The sequence below is a fragment of the Marmota flaviventris genome, chromosome 8 (genome assembly GCF_047511675.1).
Source record: "Marmota flaviventris isolate mMarFla1 chromosome 8, mMarFla1.hap1, whole genome shotgun sequence".
NCBI classification, from domain to species: Eukaryota; Metazoa; Chordata; class Mammalia; order Rodentia; family Sciuridae; genus Marmota; species Marmota flaviventris.
The window spans coordinates 2262182-2289069 of NC_092505.1; the positions used below are offsets into that span (position 1 = coordinate 2262182).

At 42.9% G+C, this 26888-nt stretch overlaps 1 protein-coding gene across 6 annotated transcripts in view; it reads left to right on the forward strand.

Annotated features, from left to right (window-relative positions):
- Hsf2bp (heat shock transcription factor 2 binding protein) overlaps window positions 1-26888 on the forward strand; it is a 68480-nt gene that overhangs the window by 25615 nt on the left and 15977 nt on the right. For 5 of the 6 annotated variants that reach the window (XM_027929242.2, XM_027929246.2, XM_027929245.2 and 2 more), the window contains 2 exons: window positions 1372-1489; window positions 10919-11022. In XM_027929242.2, coding sequence (XP_027785043.2) covers window positions 1372-1489; window positions 10919-11022 — 222 coding nt within the window. Of the gene's footprint in view, window positions 1-1371; window positions 1490-10918; window positions 11023-15700; window positions 15769-26888 lie in introns of all 6 variants that reach the window. The other variant, XM_071614999.1, reaches the window with a different exon arrangement.

Genomic DNA, 26888 nt, shown 5'->3' on the forward strand with positions numbered 1-26888 from the left:
AGAGTTACGGCTGGCTGATGGTTCCTGGTGGGTTTTGATGGCAGTCTTCTGGGCTTTCCTGAATGCTGCTTCTCCTTGAAAAGTTTCTTAGATTTCCCTTCTGTATATTAATAATGCCAAATGCTTAACTGCTTCATTTTCCCTTAAAAAATATTTCTTTAGTAAAGCTGGAATGTATCACTGGCTAGATAATACAGTTGATAGGTTAAAATGAATTAAACACAGAAGGTAAGTTTATGTCAAGGAATGGTTTTGTCCTTGATAAAGTTAGGGCTATTGTGAAGTTATGTACCAAGTGACATAGCAATTATGAGGCCAAAATGCTGGAAATACAAGGAGAAATGGGAAAAGTTACAGTAGATTTGGAGATTGCCTCATCAGCTCTTTTCCTTAGTTCTCCTATATACCTCACATGGTTCTTCTCAACCCAGATAAACAAAATAAACAGGAACATGAAAAATCTGACTCTGTACAGTTGATGTGGTAGCATCAATGAAATTTTATATTTTGCAGTCAGATTATGATTAATCGAAGGCAGGATAAGTATAAAATTCTTCCTCCATTTTTTTATTATTCTTAGCAAACTAAGAATAGAAGAAAACTTCCTTAAACTGGTAAAGGATATTTACCAGCAGCAGAGGAGACATCCCACTTAACTGTGGACTTCTAAAACATCCCATTAGAGCCAGGAGAAAGACAAGGGTGCTGCCTGGCTTCTCCCTGGCTCGCTCATCCCATGTGCAGCTCTTAGTCACTTTGAATTTTGCTTTATTGTCAGTCCTAACTAAAGACAACTCTTTTGCATAGGTACATCATGTACTTGGGTCACAGGTATTTGGGGATGTTGACAGGGCCAGCATTAGCCCCTGGACCCTGTGTAACGACTTGGTCTGGTCTCTGTGCTGATTGGCTGGGACTCAGGCATGAAGAAACATGCTTACTGATCACAACAGACTATAACGTTTTGGAAAAATATATTCAGAATCAATTTTCATATTATTTTAGTTTTGTGCCATAGTTAAAATGCTCACAGGAGTAAAAGTGAATTTTAGAATGTTCAGACTCAGGACTGTCATGAACCCCCACCTTGTGTTTAGATCTGATAGCCAGCAATCTCTGCTATGGGGCAAGGTGCTCAAGCAGTGGAGGGGTTGCTGCTCACATGGACATTGCTCCCTGCTTTACTAACTCCGGTGGTTGTCCTTGGTGCTGGGATGACCGCTTTGTGAACAACAGTGGTTTTTAATGCCTCATCAGCTCTTTTCCTTAGTTCTCCTAGGAGAAAAACAGCAACAGGTCTTCGATCTGGACAGAATTTTGCAGATTCTGAAGCATGTATGATCTTGACACTTTGTTTCATCTCTGTTGCAGATGTTGCTGCAATAGCATGTGGTCGTGAATTCTTGGTTAATTCCAGTCGGGTGCTCTTGGACACGATGTTGCAGCTGCTGGGGGACTTGAAGCCCGGACAATGCACCAAACTTAAAGTGTATGTAGATAATAGCTAATAATTCCTATTGATTTTACATGTTACCTAGAATATGCTGATTTGGCCTCTCTTCAAGTAAATAGTTGATTTGGTAATCATTCTAAAAAATAGAAGAAATAAGTTGCCTGGAGAATTTAAGGGGTGCACTATACTTAAGTAGTATTTTAGAAAAATAAATTAAGAAAAAAGAATGTCTTCACCTTAGAATAATCAGTGAGTCCTCAATACTATCAAGTGACACTTCAGAGTTATATGAATGGTCTCAAAATGAACTTCAGTAGGTATTTGTTATGACAGTATCCTATTTCCAGGTACCAAAATCTGTATTTATGTTCTATTGTCTAACAAATTATGACAAAGTAAGTAGGTAAAGCAACACATATTTATTATCTCATAGTTCTGTAGGTCCGAAGTCTGAGCGGGCTTGACTGCATTCTCTGCTTAGGAGTCTCATGGGGCTGAAATCCAGGTGGTGCCTGGCTGGATTCCTTCCAGAGGCTTGGGGAAGAATCTACTTCAGACATCTGCAGGCTGCTGGCTGAATCCTACCCAGGCTGGCTGCGTTCTTTCTCTGTGGCCCCCAGCTTTGAGCCATATAACTCATTATTACCTTACTCTTTAAGTTGCTCAGATTCCTCATTTATCCCAGCCAGATGATGATACGCTGCCTTTGACTGACATGTGTTTAGAGTAGGAATACCTGGATAAACCATTTTTAATTAACTTAGTCTGCTAATTAGCAACCTTAATTATACCTGCACAGCCCCTTTTGCCAGATAATTTAATATAATCTCAGGGTATGGTATATTTATAGTCCCAGGGAGGATGGGGCCATTTTAGGGTTCTGCTGGCCACACCAGCATGTACTGTTACTTAGTGGAGTTTTTATTTTGTGTGTGCTAGAGATGGAACCCAGGGACAATTTACTACTGAGCTATGTCCCCAGTTCTTTTTATTTTTTGTTTTGAGACAGGGTTTCACCAAATTGCTAAGGCTGACTTTTTTTTTTTTTTTTTTTAATTTAAATTTAATGATAGCTTCTTTAAAATCTGTTCCAGATACTTCTAGCATCTCTGTCATCCTGGTTTTGGTGTCCCTCGATTGTCTTTTTCCTCTCTGAGTTTGGATCTCCCTGTTTCTGTATGCTGAGTTATTTTGCGTTCATCCTGAGCATTTGGGACATTGTGGTACAAGACTCTGGGCCTAACTTAAACCATTTAGAAAATGCAGTCACCCAGCTAGGTTTGAGTTGCAAGGTATAGCCAAAGGCCTTTTTGTGCTGCATTCACTGACTCCTGATTCTAAAACGCCTTTATCTGAATATCAGCACAACATAAGACAAAGCAATCTTCCTAGCACCCTTGTGTGTGTGTGCTGGAGGCCCATGTGGGACCTGAAGGATGGTCCCTCTTTTCTTTGAGTCCTTTAGGGGCTGTTTTTTTTTGGGGGGGGGCTGTTTTTAATGAGATCCACACAAGCACATATCTTGGGGAGAGGACAGGAGTTACACCTTTGTGGAGTCACTTTACTGAGCCCCTACCTCTTCACAATGCCTTTTAAACTGTGTGGTTACCTAGGACTCCCTCTTTCAGCTTCTACCCTGCAAAGCTGGGGCTTGGTGTGCCCTGTTGTGTGTTCCTGCTGCTGCCGCCCCTGCCACTCTGCCCACAGCTGCTCAGCAGGGGGCGCGCTGATCCTTCAGGGATGGGAAGAGTCCCTTTTTGCTGAGTGAGTTGCCTAGGGGCTCCCACGGCTATCACAAGGCTGATAGCAGACCCCTTTCTCTTTCCTCTGGCCTGAATCAAGGACTTTGTCCTGCTGCACTATGGGGCAGTGCTGCTGCTGGGTTTGGGGCCAGAGTCCAGGCCAGGGCAGCTGCTGTTTTTTTTTGAGCCTTCAAATTTTTTTTCCCCAATCTTCCTTTTACTGTTTACTTTTCAGAGACCTCAAGTAGCTGCTCCATGTGTTCTGTTCAGAATTTGTAGCTATATTTAGTAAAAACAAGTGAGCTTATGCCATGCTGTTTGGACCAGACTTCAGTTAATTTATTGTTTTGTATAACACATCTATGCACATGAGCAATATGTGTACTACAGTATAGCACGTACGTATGTATAGTTTTGTTTTGGCGATAGTTTTACAAATTGCCTGTGGATCTAGTTTATCTCATTTAGGTACCTAATGTCATACCAAAAGCAGAGATAACATTTGGGTCATCCTTTCCCTGACCGAAGGGCATTCGGTGTTCTCAGGTTTTACTCTGCAGCTGGAATGCTGCACCCTTGGCAGGTATCTCCTGGCTAACCTGTGTGAGTCCATCAAGGGTTTTCTTAGAAGTGTAGTGTTTGAGAAGCAGACCATTCCCATCTTCAGTACTGTGCAATGCTGTCTGTGTGCATACTTCCACCTGCAGTGTGTCTGCCCCGTGTCCTTGTCACTGCTCCAATGTTGTATCCCATAAAGAGTATTTATGTTGTCTGTCATACTGTCTCCTGCCTCTTGCCTCTTCCCTCTGAGTGAGAGTCCTCAGTGTCCTCACTGTTTAGGCTTTCCCTGAGTCATCTGCCCATGCCCTCTGTCCATTTCCTGTTGTGTCTCATGTTCATAATTATAAGCTGCAGTTCCTGGTTCTGGATGCTGATCCCTTCCTTGCCCTCTTTGCTTCTGTGGTCTCTACAGGGTCGGTGTTGAGGGGCCCCCCTGCAGCTTCAAGGTGAGGCTTTGTGTCAGGGTTGGGTCCTTGCCAGCCTCTGGGGTCTAGTCCTTGGAGTTCTGTGTCTTTGGGTTCTAGTAAGCTCCTGTCGATTGCAGTGGGCTTGGGAGGAATTGCCTGCCAAGCCATTTACTTTCTTTCTCAGCAGACTGCCAGTGTTGCATGCAGATGATTAGCCTCTAGTAGCTTGGGGTCTTGGCAGCACCATCCTGTGACATCTTCCTGCTAGTGGTTGGCTGCCTCCTGATCTGTGCTTTGATTGGTTGCCTCTCTCTTTTCCAGGGTGTCTCTTCTCCTGACCATCACCTGCACTGCTGACCCCCTACCTTGAGCCCTCTGGAACAGGACCTTTGCTGTGCTGTAAATAAGTGGCTTTACTGGGCCTCTCCTGCCTTGCCTAAACTGAAGCTTACTCTGCTCCACTCCTTTTTAGCAGCTGGTGCCTCAGACTGAGATGGAGTTAGCTTTCTCTAGTTGCTGGCTTTCTAAAGGCCATCTCTCTTCTACTCATGAAAAAATTCTCCTCCCAAATTCAAGCAACCAGTTATCTGCACATTCATCCTTTCTTCAAAGTTTATTTTTATTTTTTATGGGTGCATTATATGTACCAGTGGGATTCATTATGCCATATTTGTATAAATGCATAACATAATGAGATGAATTTCATCCCCCAGTACCTTCCCAATTCCACATCCTTTCTCATCACTGTCCTTTTCTTTTTTAATTTTTTTGGTATTTTTTTTTTGGTTGTTGATGGACTTTTTTTATTCATGTATTTATATGTGCTGCTGAGAATTGAACCCGATGCCTCACACATGTGAGGCAAGCTCTCTACCACTGAGCCACAACCCCAGCCCTCATCACTGTTCTTTTCTGACCATCAAGGCACTTCCTTTCTTTTATAAAGGATTGACTTATTAGTTTCCTCCTCCTGGATTCCATCTCCAGTGTCTGGAACATCCTGGGGGATGATTCCTTTAGCAATCTGACTCCAGGTCTCTTGCCTTCTTTGGTTCCCCAGATCTGATGTGGTCTTTACTGTGGTTGGTGCTCTTGTGACCTAGCTGCCCTGAGGTAGTCAACACTGCTGTGTGTTCAGCCTGCCCCTCAGTCCCTCTGCCTCCTCATCACACCATCTACCCCTGTGCATGCATCCCATCTCTACACAGGTTCAACCTTGAGCCAGGTCAGTCATCGACTTTCTCCTTCCCTATCACCAGGACTGCTATGTGATGCTTAAGAAGGTCCCCAAATGTGTGGATTTGTGTTATTTCACCCTCTCCTGGGGCTCAGCACTTTTTGGATCCTGTTTTGTTCTTACTGTTGTTTCTGCAGAGTCAAGGCAGACTTGGGGCACTCTGGGTGAGCTCCAATTCATCTCTGCTACATCTTCTTGATAGATGGGTGTCAAATGCATGCAGAGGACAGTGAGTGTGAGTATGGGCTGACTCACCCTGGTGGCTTCCTCCCTTGTGCCCACCTACCCTCTCTCTTCTCTCTTGTGTCAGGAGAAGTATGTGGAGCATGTATATGTCTGTGAACAGCTCTCCCTCCCTGCTTTTAGTTGGCTGTCCTCTGGGGTTGTGTTTAAGTCAGCATGTTCAGGTCTCTTTCCACTGGCTCTTCTGAGGCCTTTTCAAAACCTCCCTGTTGTGTTATGACGACCCATCAGCATGCTCTGAGGTCCACATCAAACTGTCTGCAGAGAAGAGTCCAAGGAATTCCCAGAGAGAAGAGGTCGGTATTAGTTGAAGATGCTTCTAGAAATGTTTCCTCAAAATGCCCTAGGGGAGTGGCAGTATTATAGAAGCAGTCATGGAGAGGCAGATACAAAGCCCAGGCCTTTCCGTGTCCAGTGTGCTTTGCTTCTTCCTCATGCCTTGCCATTCTGGGCAGCACTGCTGTGTTTTTGCACAGTTCTCTGTCCTCAGGCTTGGTACCCAGGGAGGGCCTGGGAGTGCAGTGTGATCAGTGGGGTCAGCTGCTCACTCAGTCCTCACACCTAAGGACCGAGAATCCCCCCTGTCCAGGCTGCTGGTGTAGCTTTGTCTTTTCTGTTTTATGGGTTATGGTCACCCATGTTTGCTGTCTGTCAAAAGCTGTCCCAAATCTCTCTGTGCCTTTTGGTATTCTCACCCCTTCTTTACTCAAGGACTGATTTGACGCCAAATGAAAAGAATCTTTAAACATGATTGTGTTTCCAAAGAATTTTAGTAAACACATCAGAAATCCTGACAGGAAAAGAAGTCTGCTTTTAATATCTGAATACAAGAAGGGTGGTTTGGATGGCAGTCTCTTTTGACTTGACAGGTAGAAACTTGATGCATTATTTACAGACATTTTTGGTTACATTGAAAGTGTCATATAGAGAAAGCACATGCACAAAAAACACATTCTGGGTTTGTGTTCTGCCAGCTTCTTTGTGACCTAGAGGTTAGTGGTTTTCTGAGAGGTATGACCTGGTGATGTGGGGTCTCAGATGGTACTATGTTTGCCTCAGTTACATTAGCTTCTTAAGATTAATGAGTTTTGATCAGATATGAAATTTTAAAGACATTTGTCATTTTGTGAGTTGGTTTTCGCACCCTAAAGCTAAATGACAATGGAGCTGAACTTACTTTCTGAGGTTTGTTTCATGTTACAGTTATCACCAGATAGTAACTTTGCCTTTTGACCTCTAGAGAAGATTGATTTGTCTTTTTCGTACTGTAAATCAGAAGTGGGCAGATTTTTTTTTTGTAAAGGGTTAGATAAAAAATATCTTGGGCTTTGTGGGCCTTTTGGTCTCTGGTGTAGTATCTTAGACCTGCTGTTGTAGCCTGCCATGAATGATACTTTTGCCTTTGTGGACCTCCAGCTGTGTTTATGATCTGAAGTAGGGGCCTTTCCCTTCTCGGAATTACTGCTTAGAGATCTCAGAAAATTAGTCATAGTACCAAATTCTCCTCATGAGCCCTTCATCTGAGCAGCCCTTAATACTGCCTCAAGTTAGTTAGTAAATTAGTTACTAGTGAGTAACTTTGGGTTACCTATAAAAGTCATCAGTGAGACCTGAAGGGGGGACTTCCAGTTTGGCTTGTTTTGTAACCTGTCAGAGGGCTGAGGGTCCTCACACCTTGAGGACTGAGAATCCCCTCCTCTAGGCTGCTGGTGTAGCTTTGTCTTTTCTGTTGATTGTGGCTGTTGACTTTGAAAATGGAAGTCTGGGGGAGAGGGTGCCTTGTCTGTGCATTGTGCCTGCTAAGTCTCTTGGTCAGTGGTGCTGATTCACTGTCTGGTACTGAGCTGGGGATTTACTGTGTCCTGTCTTAGTGTACTTATCTGTGAGATGGTAAAAATAAGTAATGAGCTTGCTTCTGACAAACTTGAGTTTAGTGGGGAAACTAGACACCTTAGCAAAAGACTCAACTTTTCTGTGGCATGCAGTTCACTTACTTAGTCTCTTATTAGTAGACTGGATCAGTATTACTGATTTCCTGGCATGGTACTGTTATCAATTCCATCTTTATTTGAAAATTTGCTATAGTGTTTGTTATGGAATTTTTGCATTAATTTTATTTATTTATTTATTTTTGTTTTGTTGGAGGTATTGGGGATTGAACTCAGGGGTGCTTAACTACTGAGCCATATCCCTAGCCCTTTTGATTTTAAAATTTTTTTTTTTAGATGTTGAGGGACCTTTATTTTATCCATTTATTTATATGCAGTGTTGAATTGAACCCGGTGCCTCACACATGCTGGGCAGGTGCTGTACCACCGAACCACAACCCCAGACCCCTTTTGACCTTTTTTTTTAATATTTATTTTTTTAGTTGTAGTTGGACACAATGCCTTTATTTTATTGATTTATTTTTATGTGGTGCTGAGGATCAAACCCAGGGCCTTTCACGTGCTAGATGAGCGTACTACTGCTGAGCCACCCTAGCCCTCCTTTTGATTTTTTTGAGACAGGGTCTCACTAAGTTGCTCAGGCTGGCCTCCAATTTGTGATCATTGTGTCTCAGCCCTCCTGCGTCATGGGGATTACAGACATGTACTACCACATCTGGCACATTAATTTGGATTTTAAAAAAATAATGAATTATTTTATCTTTGGGGCTGGGGATTGTGGCTCAAGCGGTAGCGTGCTCGCCTGGCATGCGTGCGGCCCGGGTTCGATCCTCAGCACCACATATAAACAAAGATGTTGTGTCCGCCGAAAACTGAAAAATAAATATTAAAAAAATTCTCTCTCTCTCTTTAAAAAAACAAAAACAAAAACAAAAAAACCATGGCCACTGAATATGTTTCTCAGCCCCTTAAATTTGTGCCCAAAGTAAGTGCCTTCCTTTTCCACTTCCTAGTTGTCTCTGCAAGTTACATTTTTGATGGTCTGTGTACTAAACATTGTGGGGACTCTGGGCTCTGCTGTCTTTTTCTCAGATAAAGAGAATTGGTGCTTGTCCCAGTGGGCCGTTAGCTTTGCCCAGAGATCAGTGGACTCACTCTCCCCTTTGGCTTCTGAGAGTCTGCAGTACAAGCTTATAAGATTTAGTGTCTTGGGCTGGGGATCTAGCTCAGTTGGTAGAGTGACTGCCTTGTATGCACAAAGCCCTGGGTTCAATCCCCAGCAGCACACACACACACACACACACAAACAAAAAAGATCATTGATTTAGTGTCTCATCTAGTGTAATAGTCACTCATCTGTGCCTTTTACTAGGAATATCCCATTGATATTTGCAGCTAGTGAGATTCTTGGGTTTATGTTTATTTTGTCCATGTTTTGTTTCTGTTTATTATGACTTTTTTTCTGAGTTCTTTTTCTAATCTCTCCAACCCCTTATTCCCTTCCTCCCACTTTCCTTCCTTCCTTTTTTCTTCTGTGGAATTCACTGAGATCTTTTTTGACGTATGTTATCTTTCCAAGGATCTTGAAAGTTACCTCTCTTTTTTTTTTAGTGATAAGCCCTTTAAAATTGTGCTTTGTTACACACCTGAAAGCATTAATGCCTCTCTCCTGTCCTGGTTGATGAAGGACTTTGGAATGCTGTAGTACCCGTGTCTTGGGCTGCATGCCTCTGTGCCTGCACCCAGCTCTGTTGGAGGAGTTTCGGAGTTGCACCCTGTAGACGTTGTTGTTACTGCCTTTGCCTCCAGTGCTGACTTCCTGGACCCACACCTCCCTTCATTTGCTGCTTTTCCTTATAGCTCACAGAGATCTTCTGAGATCATTTTCTTAGTTTCTGAAGTCTGTTCTTCAAATTCTTTTAGTTCAGGTTTGTTGGTGGTAACATCTCTGAGGTTTTCTTTGGTAATATTTTTACTTAACCTCATTTGCTGAAACTGCTTTTGGTGGGTTTACAATTAAGTGCCTCTGTACTTGGAAGCTGTGCTCTTCCTGTCTTTGGTTCCCGTTTTTGTTGTCAAGAGCACAAGTTCAGTGCACTTGCCCCATTGTAGGTCATGTGTCTTTTCTCTGGCTGCTGTAAAATCTTTGGTGATCTGTGGTTGAATTGTGATGTTTAGGTTTGCATTTATGTTTGTCTGAAATTTTTTGTGTGCCTTTTGAATCTGAGGGTTTAGATTTGCTTGTTTCTGGATGAGTTTTTGCCTTTATCTTTCTGAAACAAATTTTTTTCCTCCCCCATTCTTTCTGTTCTTTCTTTTCAGAATCCTAATTGGAAGAATGTTGAACATTTTCACTGTCCTGTCATCCACCTTTTTTCTACCATGTTTTTTGATTTAATATTTTCTAAGTGTCCAGTTACCCTTGAGTTTTGCAGTTTTATAATTCATTTCTGTGTTCTGTTATTTTTGGATTGCTCAGTCATTCATAATAGTAGCCCTAGCTTCTTGTTCATGTTTTAATTTCTTTTCTTTTTTTTTGGTACCGGGGATTGAACTCAGAGGTACTCAACCACTGAGCCCCATCCCAGCCCTATTTTGTATTTTATTTAGAAACAGGGTCTCACTGAGTTGCTTAGTGCCTCGCCATTGCAGAGCTGGCTTTGAACTCGTGATCCTCCTGCTTTAGCCTCCGGAGCTGCTGGGATTACAGGTGTGCACCATCACACCCAGCGATGTTTTAATTTCTTTTCATTGTTTTCATGTATGAAACATCTGTTTTCTGTTTTGCATTTGATACTTGCAGGAGCTGAGAACTTTTTTGTTCTGGTTGTCAGTGGGTCCTTTTGCTGACTGTTACTTGTCGTGTCTTGTTTTTTTCACAAGTTTTGCTGTGGTATGTGTTATGGGGATTCTGTGAAGACCAGGTGGAAGCTGACCTGGCTGCCTGATGCCAGGCTTCATAGTCAACGAATGGGAAGATGCTGTTAGATATCAGATGGCTGTATTGAACTTAGAGGTGCAATACACTTATGACTTGATAGTTACCTCTATACAAATGCAGGTTTGGTACTAAGAGAGTGAGCAATCAAGAAATATGGCTTGTGAGGTTTCTCATGGAATCCTCTCTGCTTTGTTTCTCTTGGCAATGTGAGCCTATAGGAGGTGGTGGTGTGGTGTCATTGCTGAAGTTGCCCACTTCACATAGATGAGTAGTGCTTCCTGTATTTTAAACTTAATGTATGCCCTATCCAGGAGGTGGAGTTGGGCATCTGAGATGGGAGAAAGTCTCTGGGTATGTTCAGGCCCTCTGGAATAGGAGACAGAGTTAGAGTGAGATACAATGTGGGTTTACCTGCATGTCAATACCATTTTCTTTTGCATTTCAGGTTGATGCTGATGTCCCTGTACAATGTGAGCATCAATTTGAAAGGCTTGAAATACATCAGTGAGAGCCCTGGATTCATCCCTTTGCTCTGGTGGCTTTTGAATGGTAAGTGGTGGTCAGCTTTTTGCACAGTTGTGTGCTCTGCTTCTGCAGGGGAGGGCTTATCAGTGTATTAGAAACTAGAAGTGATTATCTCAGTGCATTAGTTCTTTAACAAATGACTGCAAACTTAAGAAAATTCATTGGTGTGCTAAGTGGTTTTTAGTGCTGATCCTCAAATGTTCCTTTTGATTTAGTTGGGATGTGTTGTGAGCTATGATACAGAGAAGATTATTATATAAAACAGCATACACCTTCCCTTTCTCTGTGAGCAAAACAGTATTGCATGTGGTATCTGCAGCAGGAGAAGTCCTGTCATTATAAAGAATTTGGGAAAAGAGAAATTGGAGAAATATTGCAACTCTGAAGTTATATCTATCTATGTGTGTGTGTCTGTTCAGATTTTCTTTAAGGCTGGGGGTGTGGTTTATGCAAAAAAAAATTTGACTTTCCTTGTTGTTTCATAATTCAAATCTATTTTTGAGCTTCACTTCTACTTGGTGGTGACTACTTACTTTTTCTAAAAGGTTTATCGGGGCATGATTGGCATGCAGAAATTCCCATACATTAAAAGTTGAACAATTGGGGCTGGGGATGTGGCTCAAGTGGTAGCGTGCTCGCCTGGCATGCGTGCAGCCCAGGTTCGATCCTCAGCACCACATTCTAACAAAGACGTTGTGTCTGCCGATAACTAAAAGAATAAATATTAAAAAAATCTCTCTCTCTCTCTCTCAAAAAAAAAAAAAAAAAAGTTGAACAATTGATAAATTTTGATACAAATAGTTACCCATGAAATCATGACCATACTCAAGGTAATGATGAAATCCATCACCCTAGAAAGGCACTTTGGGCACTCTGTGGCCCCCTTCCTTCCAGAGAGCCATTCACTTTCTGCACTGTAGTTTTGTTTTTATTTTCCATGCTTTTAAATAAATAGAATCATAGTTTGTATTCTTTTCTGCCAGCTTCTTTCACTCAGCATGATTATTTTGAGACCCACCCATGTTTTTATGTGTGTTAATAGTTCATTACTTATTACTAAGTAGTATTGTCTTGTGAAGATGTATCATGGTGTATTTATTCGGCTGCTGTTTGTTGGATATTTGGGTCATCTCCATCTTTGGGCTATTGCAGGTACAGCTACTATGAGCATTCTTTCATGGGTCTTTGAATGACCATGTACTTTTATTTCTCTTGGGTAAATATTTAGGGAGTAAAGTGGCTGGGTTGTATGATAGGTGTATGTTAATTTTTCTCTTTTTGTTTTTTATTTTTGTGGTGCTAGGGTTGGAATCTAGAGCCTTGGACATGCTAAGCAAGTGCTCTACCACTGAGCTACACCCCCAGCCCTGTCTGTCAGTTTTTATGAAACTAGCAAACTGTTTTCCAGAGTGACTAAACCATTCTAGTTTAGCATATCCTCACCAGTGCTTGGTCCAGCCCTCTTGTTCAGTTGTGGACAGTTGAGTAGCGAAGTAGGGTGCTACAGTGGGCACCCTGCTGTGGTTAGCATGCATTTTTGTTGTCAGTAATGGTGTAAAGCATTTTTTTCCCTGTGATTCTTCGCCATTTGTATAGCTATTGCTGCTGCTACTTTTTTCTTTTTCTTTTTTTCCTTTTTTTGGCAGTGCTGGGGACAGAACCCAGGACCTAAAAAATGCTAGGCAAGTGCTCTTCTGCTGAGCTACATCCCCAGCCCCCTGTATCTTCTTTGATGAAATGTCTATTCCTGTCTTTTGACATTATTTATTTTTATTTAACACTATTATTTATTTAACCATTATTTATTTATTTTTATTTAACGTTATTTCTTTTTTTTTAACACTTATTTTTTAGCTGTAGGTCGACACAATGCCTTTATTTTATTTTTATTGGTGCTGAAGATTGAACCTAGTGCCTCACGCATGCTAGGCGAGCTCTCTTGCTCTGAGCCATAACCCCAGTCCCTGGGTTATTTCTTGTTATCAAGAATTCTTGGCATGTTCTATATATGAGTCTTTGTCAGGTATGTAGTAAAACACATTTTCTCACAGTTTATGGCATGCCTTTTGTTCTCTTAATGAGCATTTCTAAAGAGAGCAAAATCAATTTTGATTTTGGTAAAATTTAATATATCTTCTTTCTCTTCTAGGAATCATGGTTTTGGTGTAGAGTGCATTGCCCAAATCAAGATTGCAAGGGTTTTCTAATGGGTTTCTTCAAATAGTTTCCTGGTTTTACATTTTACATTGTGTATAGGACCTATTTTGAGTCGATATTTGTGTGTGGTGTCTTGTGCATAAGGCTTTCTTTAGCTTCCTGAGCACCTTTGGATTGAACTGTGAACTGCCTTTACCTCTGTGTTGAGAGTCAACTATTCATACACAGGAGGGGCTGTTGATAGACTAACTTCTGTTCTATTGATCCAGTTCCATATCATTATGCTATTACCACACTGTATAATAGTCTTGATAGCTTTGTAATAAATGTTAAGTCAGGTAGTGTAAATCCTCCAGATTTGTTATTCTTCAAAGTTATTCTGGTTATTTGTAAGCCCTTAGCCTTTCCATATGAATTTGAGAAAGAGTTTGTCATACTCTACCAAAAATTTTCCTGGAGTTTTTATTGTGATGGTGTTGGATCTATAGTTCTATTAGGGTAGAATTGATGTTTTAGCTCCTTGGAGTCTTTAACAGCAACAGTATGGGTCTTAATGTGAGAGAAAATAACTGCCAACCTGAATTTTACCTTCCCTTTCCCCATACCTTTCAAGAGTAAGGGTGAGATGAAGGTGTTTCAGGCAAATAAAACCAAGAGCATTGTTACCTATAACCCCCCCCCCCCGCCCCCGCCCACCAGTGGGCAGTTCTAAGGACATGCTTCTGGAGGAGTGTGGTTAGAAAGAGGGACAGGATGCACATCACGGTCAGAGAGCATCTTCTAAAAGATAGCTATGGAAGCACAGTGGGAGCCAAAGCCAGCAGAGTGGGAGCATCCACAGAGGAGCACTCTGAGGTCCTGTGGAGCAGGAATGCAAGACACTACTTGTGGGCTTTTGACATTCGCCGGTTGAATGGAGATGATACAGAAAAGGGCACATTCCTGTACCATTTTGTAGGCCAAAATGGAATGTGAAAATAATTTAAAGGATGACAAGCAGAGTGCTGCACATGGCATTACAACCTCAGGTTTTTATTTTTTATTTGGTACCAGAGTTTGAATCCAGGGACACTTAACCACTGAGTCACATCCCCAGACCTTTTTATTTTTTATTTTGAGGCAGGGTCTCTCTAAGTTGCTAATAAGCTGAGGCTGGCCTTGAATTTTAATCCTCCTGCTTCAGCCTTGAACTGCTGGGAATCACAGGTGTGCACCACCACACCCAAACCTCAGGTTTTTTTTTTTTTTTTTTTTTTTTTTTTTGAGGTTTATAACATATGTGTGACTCAAGGGCACTCGACTACTGAGACACATCCCCAGCCCTATTTTTTTGTATTTTATTTAGAGACAGGGTTTCACTGAATTATTTAGTGTCTTGCTTTTGCTGAGGCTGTCTTTGAACTCATGATCCTCCTGACTCAGCTTCCTGAGCCACTGCTATTACAGGCAAGCACCACTGCGGCCCGATGAACCTCATCTTTTTAATTGGAGTATTTAGATAAGTAATATGTAATGTGATTGGCAACACAGTTGGGTTTAACTTTATCTTGCTACTTGCTTTCTTGCTGTCCTCTCTGTTCTTTGTTTCCCTTCCCCCCTTAATTCCAGCTTTTTCCTGCATTAACTTAAGTATTATTTTGTGATTTCTCCTGATTAGCTTTGTCCCCTTTCCTCATAGTGGTGTAGGCTGGAGAGTACATTTAGCTGCTTTCTGTGAAGACGCACCTCTTGCTGTTGGCCATTGTATGGTCTTCCATCTTTTCACTGTTATTGTCACATACGTGTTGTAAACCTCAAAATGCACTTTTTTTTTTTTTTGCTTTAAAGAACTGTTTGTGGGCTGGGGATGTGGCTCAAGTGGGAGTGCGCTCGCCTAGCGTGCGTGAGGCACTGGGTTCTATTCTCAGCATCACATAAGTGTGAAATAAAGATACTGTATCCACCTAAAACTGAAGAAATAAATATTTTTTAAAAAAGAACTGCTTGTTTTTGGACGCATCATACATAAATGGGGTATAGCTTTTCATTCTTCTGGTTGTACATGATGTAGAGTTACACAGGATGTGTAATCATATAGGCACATAGGGTAATAATGTCCGATTCATTCTACTATCATTTCTACCCCCCCCCCCATACACCCTCCCCTTCCTTCACTCCCCTCTGTCTAATCCAGAGTACCTCTATTCTTTCCTGCCCTCCCATTGTGAATTAGCATCTGCATATCAGAGAAAACATTAGGCCTTTGGTTCTTTGGGATTGGCTTATTTTGCTTAGCATGGTATTCTCTAATTCCATCCATTTACTGGCAAATGCCATAATTTAATTCTTATTTAAGGCTGAGTAATAATACATTGTGTATGTACACCACAATTTCTTTATCCATTCATCTGTTGAAGGGCATCTAGGTTGATTCCATAGTTTAGCTATTGTAAATTGAGCTGCTATAAATATTGATGTGGCTACGTCACTTTAGTATGCTGTTTTAAGTCCTTTGAGTATAAACTGAGGAGTGGGATAACTGGGTCAACTGGTGGTTCCATTCCAGATATTCTGGTGAATCTCCAGACTGCTTTCCAGAGTGGTTGCACCGATTTGTAGTCCCACCTGCAATGTGTAAGTGTACCCTTTCCCCCACATCCTTGCCAATATTTTTTGTTGCTTGTATTCTTAATACATTCTAACTGAGTGAGATAGAATTTCAGTGTAGTTTTGGTTTACATTTCTCTGATTACTAGAGATGGTAAACATTTTTTGGGGTGTTTGTTGATAGATTGTATTTCTTCTTCTGTGAAGTGTCTGTTCAGTTCCTTTGCCCATTTATTAATGGATTATTTGTGTTTTGGTGTTTTTTGAGTTCTTTATATGTCCTGGAGATTAATGCTCTTTGGTGTGTGTGGTAAAGATTCTCTCCCATTCTGTAAGCTCTCCATGTTATTGATTGTTTTCTTTGCTGTGAAGAACCTTTCATTTTTATTCTATCCCATTCATTGATTCTTGATTGTACTTTAAAGAATTGCTTTTTTTTTTTGGTGCTGGGGGTTGAACCCAGGGCCTTGTGCATGTGAGGCAACCACTGTACCAACTGAGCTGTATTCCCCAGCCCCAAGAACTGCTTCTTAAGAGCTTGCAAAAGTGTGAAGGCGGCCCGGTGATGTAGCTCAGTGGTAGAATGCTTACCTAGCATGAATTAGACTCTGGGATCAATCCTCAGTACTCCAAGAAAAGAGTTTCCAAGAAGAGCTCTAGCAATGGCTCCCCATTGAGTCCCTGCTGATGCAGCACTTCTTGTGCCTGAGTGACCTAATGTGTTGTGGGAACTCTGCGCCTGATGTCCCTCCCATTTTACTGACTAGGAAGCAAGCTCAGAGAACGGGAATGCTGCCTTATTGGCCAAGGCCAGTCAGGAAGTACCGCATTTGGTGTCCCTAGCCTCACACCTCTGACTGAGCTTGTGACTTTTCTCCTGTGCCATGCTGAATTTCTAAGTTAAACCTGCATTTAACTTGAAATGTGAAACTTAGTTGCTACCTCCATTTTCATAGATGCCTTACCATTCTGGGGATTCTGTTTGCCTGTGCCACTTCTGCTGTTCCTGGCATCTGTTGACTTGCATGTGTTCTGTCATGTGTTGCAGTGGGACTACTCTGTTTGTGACTCAGACTCTGCACATTCATCAGAGTGACCCATCTGCCATGCCAATATGTTTTAAAACCCCCTGGGCTAAGTAGCACCTTTTCTACTTCCCTCTGTGTGATCTGCTGTCGACAGTACTGTGTTGAGAAGTGATTTCAGAAGAAAGAAATAAGGAATCAGTTGGTAGAGTAGAAGCCAGAACCAGATGAGCTCATGGAAGAAGCAAAGAGGCTGCCTTCTATTGTGAGCAGCTTTTAGTTCTTCTGTGAAGGTGGGAGAGATGGTGTCTTTTTTTGATTTTTGGAATTAAAAAAAAAAACAAACCTAGAGATATAAAATAGCCTACTATGTTAAGCTATACTAGTCCATTTCCTAATCATCTAAATGGTTAGATACATTATGTTTCCACACCTTCAAAATCCAACTTAAAACTACTCACCAGGGAACCTTGCCAGTTTTTCTGTCCTCAAGTCTGATCATCCCTTCTCCTGTGTTCCATGGCGAAATGGTACCAAGGATTCCTGCTGTACTGCTGACGGGGTGTTTGTTGATAGCCCCACACTAATGTATTGGGAGTCCTAACTGGGTGAGAGAGCTGGAATGTTCCTCTTGCCTCCCACAGAACATGTTGATGGAACTCCACATCCTCTCTGCATATCGCTGCTTTACCTGCCCCACTGGTGGGTGGTTGTGGAGGGCCCTCAACAATCAGAACATGAAAGAGGACAGCTCTATTGAGGACAGTGTTTACTGAGCTCCTAGCATGGTCTAAGGGAGGGCACTGAGGCTTTGACTCTCAACTGAAGAGGTGCCAGAGGGACTGCTGGAGCCAGACCACCTATGAATACGTGGATGGTATTCCATGATTAGAGCACATTCTGGCTGCTGTGGGGAGGCCAGTGGGAACGGTGATGGGATGGGAGTGGGGGTGGGGGGTGGGGGTAGGGGCATTGCATATTTTACCTGAGAGGGCCAGGGCATCCTGAGCCAGGGTGGTAGCAGTGGAGATGATTTGTGTGGCTGGATTCAGGGCACTTTTCAAAGGAAAGGGAGACTGTGCTGAGAACCTAAAAGATTTTCAGGGAAGGCCAGACTGAAGTTAACTGGTTTCAGAAAGGAAAGAGTGTGTGCGGAGAGAATGCAGTGATCACTGCAGTTCTTGGGGCTTGCTCTGGGCTGCCCCTGCTCTGTGCACCTCCAAGCATTAACTCCCTGACCCAGCCAGCAGTACTGAGCCACCCAGGGCCAGTTGTGGGAGGAGGGGTAGCAGGGACCCTGGATGACCAGCAGGAGTCAGGTTGACAGGAAGTGTGGGGCGGGCTTCTCTTGAAGAGCTTTGGCAAGCCTTATTATTATTATTTTCCCCTTTCTCTCCTCCTTGGTTCATCCTCTGTTCTTAGATGTCTTTTTTTTTTTTTTAATGAGGACAATATAATTAGTGAAAAGCACAAAAACATAAAAGTGAAGCTCAGAAAATGATCACAAAGAAACATTGGTTATCAGCCAGCTTGAGAAATGAAGTTGCTGCACACAGGAAACCTGTGCTTTTCCCTCATGGCTTCCCACTGTGTCCGTTTTGAGCATTATGTAACTGGAATTGCGCAGGCTGTTTGATCCGGCATGTCTGGGAAGCTCATTGTGCTGTTGCGTGTTGCTGTGTTTCGTGTTTGTTGCCTTATTATGGGGTTTCCCAGCATGTTGTCATTTGGGGCCTGATAAGTTCTTTGTAGTAGGACTGTCCTGTACTCTGTAGGTTGTTTAGCTGCATCTCTGTCCTCATCCCACTCAACATGTTTCCATATGTTCAAAATGTCCCACTCCCCAGGAGAGCCACTGGTGTACCAGTTCCATGGTGTGAAACAACCACAGTCCACTTACATTTACTGCAAGTGTATGTTTGGATTATTTCTAGTTTTTGGCTTTTGCAAATAGTGCTGCTCCACAGGCTCCTGTAAACATGCATTCTTGCCTGTTGGACATGCCTTTAGGAGGCCACCTTCTGGGTCTTTGTGAGTGCCTGTCTCTCACTGTAGCAGTCTGTGTTGGGCTGTTTGCCAAGTGTAAACTTTTACCAATAGCAGAGGACCAACAGTTGCTTTTCGTTTCACAGAACACCTGGTATGTCAGCTTGCTTCACCTTAGCTGGCTGATCTGATATAGCGTTATTCTACTGTGATTTTAATTTCCATTTCTTTGATAGGTTCTGATATTGGCTTACTGGCTATATGGATACCCTCTTTTGCCAAATCATGTTCCAGCCTCTTGTCTGTTTTGTTAGATTGTGTGAATTTTACATTCTGGATACAGGATCTTTCTTTTTTTAAGTTGTAAGTACATTTTCCCACTCCAAGGCTTGTTGTGTCTCTCTTAATGGTATCTTTGAATGTAATACTTTGTGTTTCCTGTTGAAGAAGTATCTGCCCACCCCCGGTCACAAGGGTATTTACTGTGTCCTTCCTAGAAGCCTCCTCAGTTGGTTTAGGAGTAGTCTGCCTGGTTTGCCTGAGGGCTGTAGTAGGACGGGCTTCCCACGTGGCACCCTCACCCAGTGCTGCCGTCGAGGACCCATTCTCTCCCACTGCTCTCATGAGCACCCTTGGTTCTCCAGCAGCTGCCCACACAGAATGGAGTGCTTCTGGCTGCCCTTTTATTCCTCTGGCCCCTGTCGTTCTGCAGAGCAGAGTGTCATTGGGCAAGTTTAGGTGTCTAGACAGACCTTGGCTTTCTTCAGTGTGGCCTTCATGTTCCTGTCTCTTTTCCATAGACATTTAAAAGTCTGCCTGTCATATTCCACAAGAGAGGCTGTCCTGGTTTTTTTTTTTTTAATAATTTTTTTTTAAAAAGAGTGAGAGTGAGAGAGAAGGAGAATTTTAATATTTATTTTTTGTAGTTTTTGGCGGACACAACATCTTTGTTTGTATGTGGTGCTGAGGATCGAACCTGGCCACACGCATGCCAGACGAGCGCGATACCGCTTGAGCCACATCCCCAGCCCTGTCCTGGTTTTTGATTGAAATTGCTTTGAATCTGTAGGTCAGTTTGGAAAAATTGGCATCTTTATAAAATGTTGAGACCAAGACCTCCAGTACACATAATGGTACATCTCTTCATTCTGTCAGCCGGGTATTGTTTTTTCATAGGTCTTAAGTATCTTGATCAAATTTGCTCCCAGTAGCGATTCTTATCTCTGTTTCTTTTTAAATATTTTTAAATTGTAGTTGGACACAATACCTTTATTTATTTATTTATTTTTATGTGGTGCTGAGGATCGAACCCAGCGCCTCGCACATGCTAGGTGAGCGCTCTACTGCTGAGCCCCAGCCCCAGCCATCCTGCAATCCTTATTTCTAATGGCATAATTAGAAATAGACCTTTGACTACACACTGTCAGTTCACCCAGCATATCTGTGAGTACCTGCACCTTCTCTGGCCACTTCTCTGGTCAGCACTGGGAAGACAGTAGCAGCTGAGCACACCCAAGCCTCTGCCACTTTGGAGCTGGGGGGTAGAGAGAGATGACAGAGACTGTTAATCAGTGAAACACACCCTGTTGAGTGGTACTTCATGTGACTGAGGGAAAAGGCAAGGAGAGGAACAGGAGGGCAGCTTTCTTTTTGAGTTTTAAAATGGTAATGGGAGGCCACTGAGCAGTGGACTTCTGCATGGAGACCTGAAGGAGGAAGAAGGGAGCTCTTTGGATGTCCAAGGAGGTGTGTTCCAGCCAGAGGGATGGGCAAGGGGGAGGGTCTGAGGCAGGCTCTTGTAGAGCAGGCATGAGGAGTTGGGAGGAGTTGGCATGGGGTTTGTTCTGTGTAGTTTGGCAGTGATTGTTCAGGGAGCACCAACTGTGTATTAGGCTTTTTTTTTCCCCCTTAGTTGTAGATAGATTTTTATTTTATTTATTTATATGTGGTGCTGAGAATCGAACCCAGTAACTCATACATGCCAAGCAAGTGTGCTACCGTTGAGCCCTGTGTACCAGGCATTTTGATAGATACTTCCACACATCCTTCCACTTGGTCTTTATAATACTGATGCAGATAATTCAAACCTTTAGTTTATAGATGAAGAACAAAGGCCCACTTGGGTTAAATAGCTTTGCTAAGGCATACTGGTGAGGGACTCCAGATTCCATGTCCTTACCTCTGCAGGTGCTGCCACACTTTGTCACATGCTGGACTCTCACTGTACTTCCTATTTTAGTTCATGTATTTGATGTGTGGCTTTTGAAAAATGGATAATCACCAGATAAGGAAAAAAAGATTTGTTTGTTCTCATTTTAAGATATGGTTGAGAATAGAGGAATCCTCTGAGCACATATTAAAGAACTAGTGCAACTGTCAGGATGTCCTTTGACCTAGTTGGTGAGTTTCTTCTTGTCAGTGTCAGGGTTTTGTGTGTGTGTGTGTGTTGGGGGGAGGGCTTCAGTGCCATTTCTTGTTCTCTGGTCCTCAGTTAGCCATAGCTGAATTCCCAGAATGCTATTTGTCCTTCCCTCCTGTCCCTTTCCCACTTGGATATGAGGGTAGATGGAACCCTGCTACCATCCAGAAGAACTAGTGTCCTGAAGGAACCAGTTTGGGAACCACAACATCAGTTCAGTGGTGACCATGGATGTGTCCTTGGAGAACAGGTGGGCCTAGAGGGACTTGGTAGGCCTTCCTTCTGCAGAGACTGGTCTCACCTTAGGGCGGGACATTTCAGCGTAACTCTGTGTAAAGCTTCTAATCCCTTCACTGAAGCTTTGGGTACACGTCAGCCTTCTGTTCTGAATTTCCCCTGCACACAGGGAAGGGTGTTGTTGCTGGCTCTCATGACCAGCCATTGGCCAGTAGCAAACCCTCTATCTGGTGCTGGGCTGGAGTGGCACAGCTTACACAATTTTGCTTCCAAGATGTTCTCCATGGATATGATGCAGTTATTGAAGCTGGGCCAGCACAGTTATCCAGATGCTGCTACTGGTGACAGCTGGGACCGAGAGAGCTGTGTGCTCACTGGAGGTGTTTGTCCGTGGTGAACACCACTGCCTGTGGCCTTGGAGCTGTGGGCAGTGCTGGCCTGGGTGGGCTCCATGCCGAGCTCTCATCAGCGTTACCCAGCTGTGGGACATGCTCTCCTCACTCTTGCTGCACTGCCCCAGTGCCCCGCCTTCCCACTCCCTGACGCCTTAGATGATGGGAACATGAACAGGGAAGCCTGGCTACTTTTGGGAAGAGCACTGGGAGCATTGAGAGGACTTTGTGAGAATAGCCCCAAAATGTCAAGAGGAAGCAATATGAAGAATGTTATTTCAGTTATTCTGATTTCTTTGAACTTGAGTAATGAAATAGCTCATTTTTTTTTTGGTTTGTGTTTCTGTGTGGTTCATTTATATAATTTTTAAGAATAGGCAGAAGAAATGAGAACGTGGTTGCTCTGGTTTGCACTGAGTGGAAGGGAAGAGATGTGGGGGCACTTTATGGTGAAGAAGTGTTCTGTACCTTGATTTGCTGTGTGCACTGGTCAGAACTGAAGTAGTTACACATAACGGGATTTGTGCATCCAAGAAAAACACTTTATTCATGAAGTTTTACACTGTATCTCTGTAGCGAACTGCTGTCCCAGTGCTGACACCTGCCAGCTTGATGCAGCGTGAAGACTTTGCTTACCACCACCTTTCCTTGTTTGTTGTGGTTCTGCCCTTAGTTTCTTTGCTCATGCTTCCTTGCTGATGTGCCAGGATTCCTTTTACTGTTTACTTTTCCAGAGTTATGCATGAGTTGTAAAAATAATGGAGAGAGTAAACCCTCACTCACTGTCCTCTACTCCCCTGATAGTTACATATTACACAACCACAGAATGGTTACTACATTGGTACAATATTATTACCCAATCTTAGCCCAAAGTAGAATTTTGGCATTTTTCCCATAGATTTTCTTTCACTTAGCATGTTTCAAAGGGACATCCATGTTGTAGCTTGCATCTGTATTTCACTCCTTTTTATGGCCAAATAATATTCCATTGTATGAACCTACAGTGTTTGTTCATTCATCATTTGATAGGCATTTGGGTTATTTCCATCTTGGGGCTGGTATGAATCTTGTTACAAGGATTTGTGTGTTCTAGTTATTAGAATAGGTTTACCACCCAAAATCCTCTGAATTTCCTCTCATATGAGAATGACTTTGATTCCTCTTCATTTAAAAGGCTGTTTCCCCTGGATGAAGGTTTCTACAATTGACATTTGCTTTCTTTAAAGAGATGAAAAAGGTGGGTCACTCCCTTCTGGCTTCCAGGGTTTCTGATGAGAAACCCAGACTCTGGATCATTTTCCTTGGTGAGAGGCCACTTCTTTCTTGCTACTGTTGAGATTAGCTTTCAGAGGATCGGCTGTGTTATGTCTTGGGGTAGATTTTCTTTAGGTTTATCTGTAGGCCTCTGTCTTTTGCCAGCTCAGGCAAAAGTCCAGTCATTGTTTTCGTGGACTGTTTTTCACCCTGCCCATTTTTCCTCTCCTTCCTGGAATGCCGTGACCTGAATGCTTGGTCTCTTATTTTGGTCCCATGGGGACTGTTCATTTTCATTTTAGTCTGTTTCTCTTGGTCATTCAGATTGGCTAATTTCTATTGTCCTGTCTTACAGTGCACTGATGTGTCTCACCTATCCCTTCCCTTCTGTCTCTACCAAGCTTTCTATCTCGGTTATGACAACTTCAGTTCTAATTCTTCCTTTTGTTGTTCCTTATATGTTCTGGTTTTTTGCGGAGATTATTTTAGAATTTGTTTCTAGTATAATTGCTCATTGAAGAACTTTTGCTTTAAAACCTATTTATTAGATTAGCCTGTTTTTCATCACTACAGCGAAATACCCAAGGCAGACTAGTATATAAAGAAAATTGGGGGGCTAGGGATGTGGCTCAAGCGGTAGCACGCTCGCCTGGCATGCGTGCGGCCCGGGTTCAATCCTCAGCACCACATATAAGCAAAGATGTTGTGTCCGCCGAAAACTAAAAAAATAAATATTTAAAAAAAAAAGAAAATTGGTTTATTTTGGCCCATGGTTCTGGAGATTCAGTGTCCCAACATCATGGTGTGAGCTCTGGTGAGAGACCCTCAGCTACCTCACAGCACTGCAGGAGATGCACGTGTATCTTTGTGTTTCTCTCCGTCTCTAGTGAAACCACCAGGATTCAATCATGAGGCTCCATCTTAATGGCCTTCACTGTCCAAAGGCCTCACCTTTTAAAACCATAGTTGGATTAAACTTCTACCCTCTCAATATCATTAACTTACACCTTTGGATTTAAACTCCTACATGAGTTTCTGGGGAAAAGTGGTATTCCGACTGCAACAACCGTGTCAGAATGCTGGTAGCACTATGTCATCTCTGTGCTGGTGCCAGTTGTTTCTCCCAGAACTGGGCCCTGACTGATGGGGCTGTGCTCAGTCTTCCACCACGAGGGTTCTCATCATCACACCTCTTGCTCCCTGTGCTGTCTCCCCTCCATGCTGTCCTGTGCCTGACTGCCCCCCTCCTGTGATGTCTTCAGTGGTCATTCCCCTTGGGCCACACTTGTTCCCTATCCAGCAGCCTGCCTTACTTACTTCACCCCTTTCTGGGAGGCCCTGTGGCTCTCTCTCCAGCACACTGTTTGTCCCAAATTTGCTTGCACTTGTTTTACATCTGTCTTAGCCACATAATATACAGGCTTTCCATTTATTTAGCAAATACTTACTGAGCCTTATTCTAAATATTAGGGTTGAAGTAGGGGAGAAAGACAGACAAGGCCCTGCTCTTGTGAAGTTTTCAGATTAGTGGGTGAAGGAAGAAAGTAGTAAGGTGATATTATTCAGAGAACTGAATAGGTGATGGATGAGAGAGTGCCTGGTGGTTAGGAATGGCCACTCTGAAGAGACAATATTTAAGCTGAACTTGGATTCATTCTTGGAGTTTCAACTCTCTCTTTACATCCACCTATTATTCTTTTTTTCTGCATTTTTAATTGGTGTATTATAGTTGTTCATAATGATGGGATTTGTTGTTACATGTTTGTATTTGTGCACAGTGTAACAGTATTGGCACTTCCCCCTCCCCCCCTACTTCCCACCCCTTGGTCCCTTTCCTCTTCTGATCTCCCTTTGATTTTCATAATATCTGCCCCCTCCATTTTTCTCTCTTCCACACATGAGAGAAAACATACAACGGTTGACCTTCTGAATTTGATTTATTTCACTTAACATGATGGCCTCTAGTTCCATCCATTTTCCTGCAAATGACATGATTTCATTTTTCTTTATGGCTGAATAAAACTCCATTGTGTATATACCACGTTTTCTTTATCCATTCATCCACTGATGGACACTTAGGGCTAGGTCTGTAGTTTGGCTATTATTACATCGACCTATTCTTGCATGTTTTCTACTTTTTTCCATTAGAAACTTTTATGGGCTGAATTGTGTCTCCCCAAATCCATATGTTGAAATCCTAATCTGCAGTTCTTCAGAAATATGAGTGAGTGTATTTGGAGATGTATTTGGGGACTTTTAAGGGGAGATGAAGGTAAAATGAGGTCATTAGGATGGCCCTCATTCATATCAACCTCACTGTGTCCTCATAAGGACACAAGACACACACCAAGGGATGATCACTTGAAGACATGGGGAACATAGTGTCTGCAAACCAAGGAGAGAGGCCTCAGGGCCTCCTGAGGCTCCTGAGCCCTGTAGTGCCTTGACCTTGGACTTCCAGCCTCTGGCATTGAGAGAGAGAATAAGTTTCTGTTGTTTAAGCTTCTGGGCTGTGGTGTTTGTTATGGCAGCCTGCGTATACTAATGCACAACCCTCAGCACATTAATCAGTTATTTTAAATTCCCCATCTGATAATTCCAAAATCAGTTATCTCTCTGGTTCTGATGCTTGGTTTGTCTCTTCAGGCTTTGCTTTTTATTTATTTATTAACAATACTTTTTGTTCTTTTCTGGTTGAAAGCTGGTGTCAATGTAAATAACAATGACACAGAGATCCTCCAGAGCATAACGATGTTACTTAGGCTAGCAGAGCACATCCGTAGCAAACTGGGTGAGGGGAGGTTTTTAATGGCAAAGCAGGAGGGTTACAAATGATGTTCTGGAACAATACTTCTTGCTGTAAGGGTCCATAACAAGGGTGGCAGCAGTCCAGGGCTGGGCAGACAGCTGAGCACATGTTCTGGGTAAGGTGGTGGTGGCCTTGTGCAATGCTATGGTTTTAAGAGAGTCTTTGGTGAATAACTCGTGTCATCAGGAATACAAGTGTGAGAACTGCTCCTTCATGTTGTCCCCAACATATGCATGTGAGAGCTTGATGGCTGGCCACTGTGGCTCCATCTTGATTTGGATGACTTTTACACTGGGCGTGATTGATAAGGGATAGGAACTGGGGGATAGGCCTTTTGCCTGAAGTTTTGGCCAGAATTTGTGCTGTGCTTAATGTAGGTGCCTGAAGCTTCACACCCCTGAAGTGCCTTTGTTTATTCTCTCCTGTTGCCTTTGGGTTTTCTGTGGAATTCCTCCTGAGACTGTCTGGCAGCCCTCTCAGTGTGGTCCCCTGTGTTGCTGTGCACTGTGACACCTGATGGTGTGCTGCAAGTTGTGGGATAGGAGTAGAAGTGCTGTCTTCTCAGGATCATACTCAGTCTAGAGGCTATGACCAGTGTTCCTTAGCTCTGCCCTGTGGGTGAGTCAGGGCTCTCCCTATCCTGGGTGACTAGACTCTAGCAGTCTGTCCTGAAGACCAGCCTTTGTGATGCTCAGAACCCCAATGTGTCACCTAGTGGTTGTTCCTCCTTCCACCTACCAGAGCCACCAGGGCACCTTTCTTGGCATTTCACTTTGAGAACTTGGTGGGGTTTCTAAAGCAAGCCCCACAAAAATGTGACCTTGGGAGTTTCTTACTGTCATGTAGCCCATGCTCAGCTTTCAATAGTCTGTCAAAGTGATCATTTAACTCTTCCTGTCAGTTACGACTCCAGTGGCTTCTCCTCCAGGGAAGTAGATCTCACTGTGACTCTCCAGATTTCAGGGTGCCATTTTGTTTTGTGACCTAGTTCTCCGATAGACCCAAGAAAAGTCATTGAGTTTCTT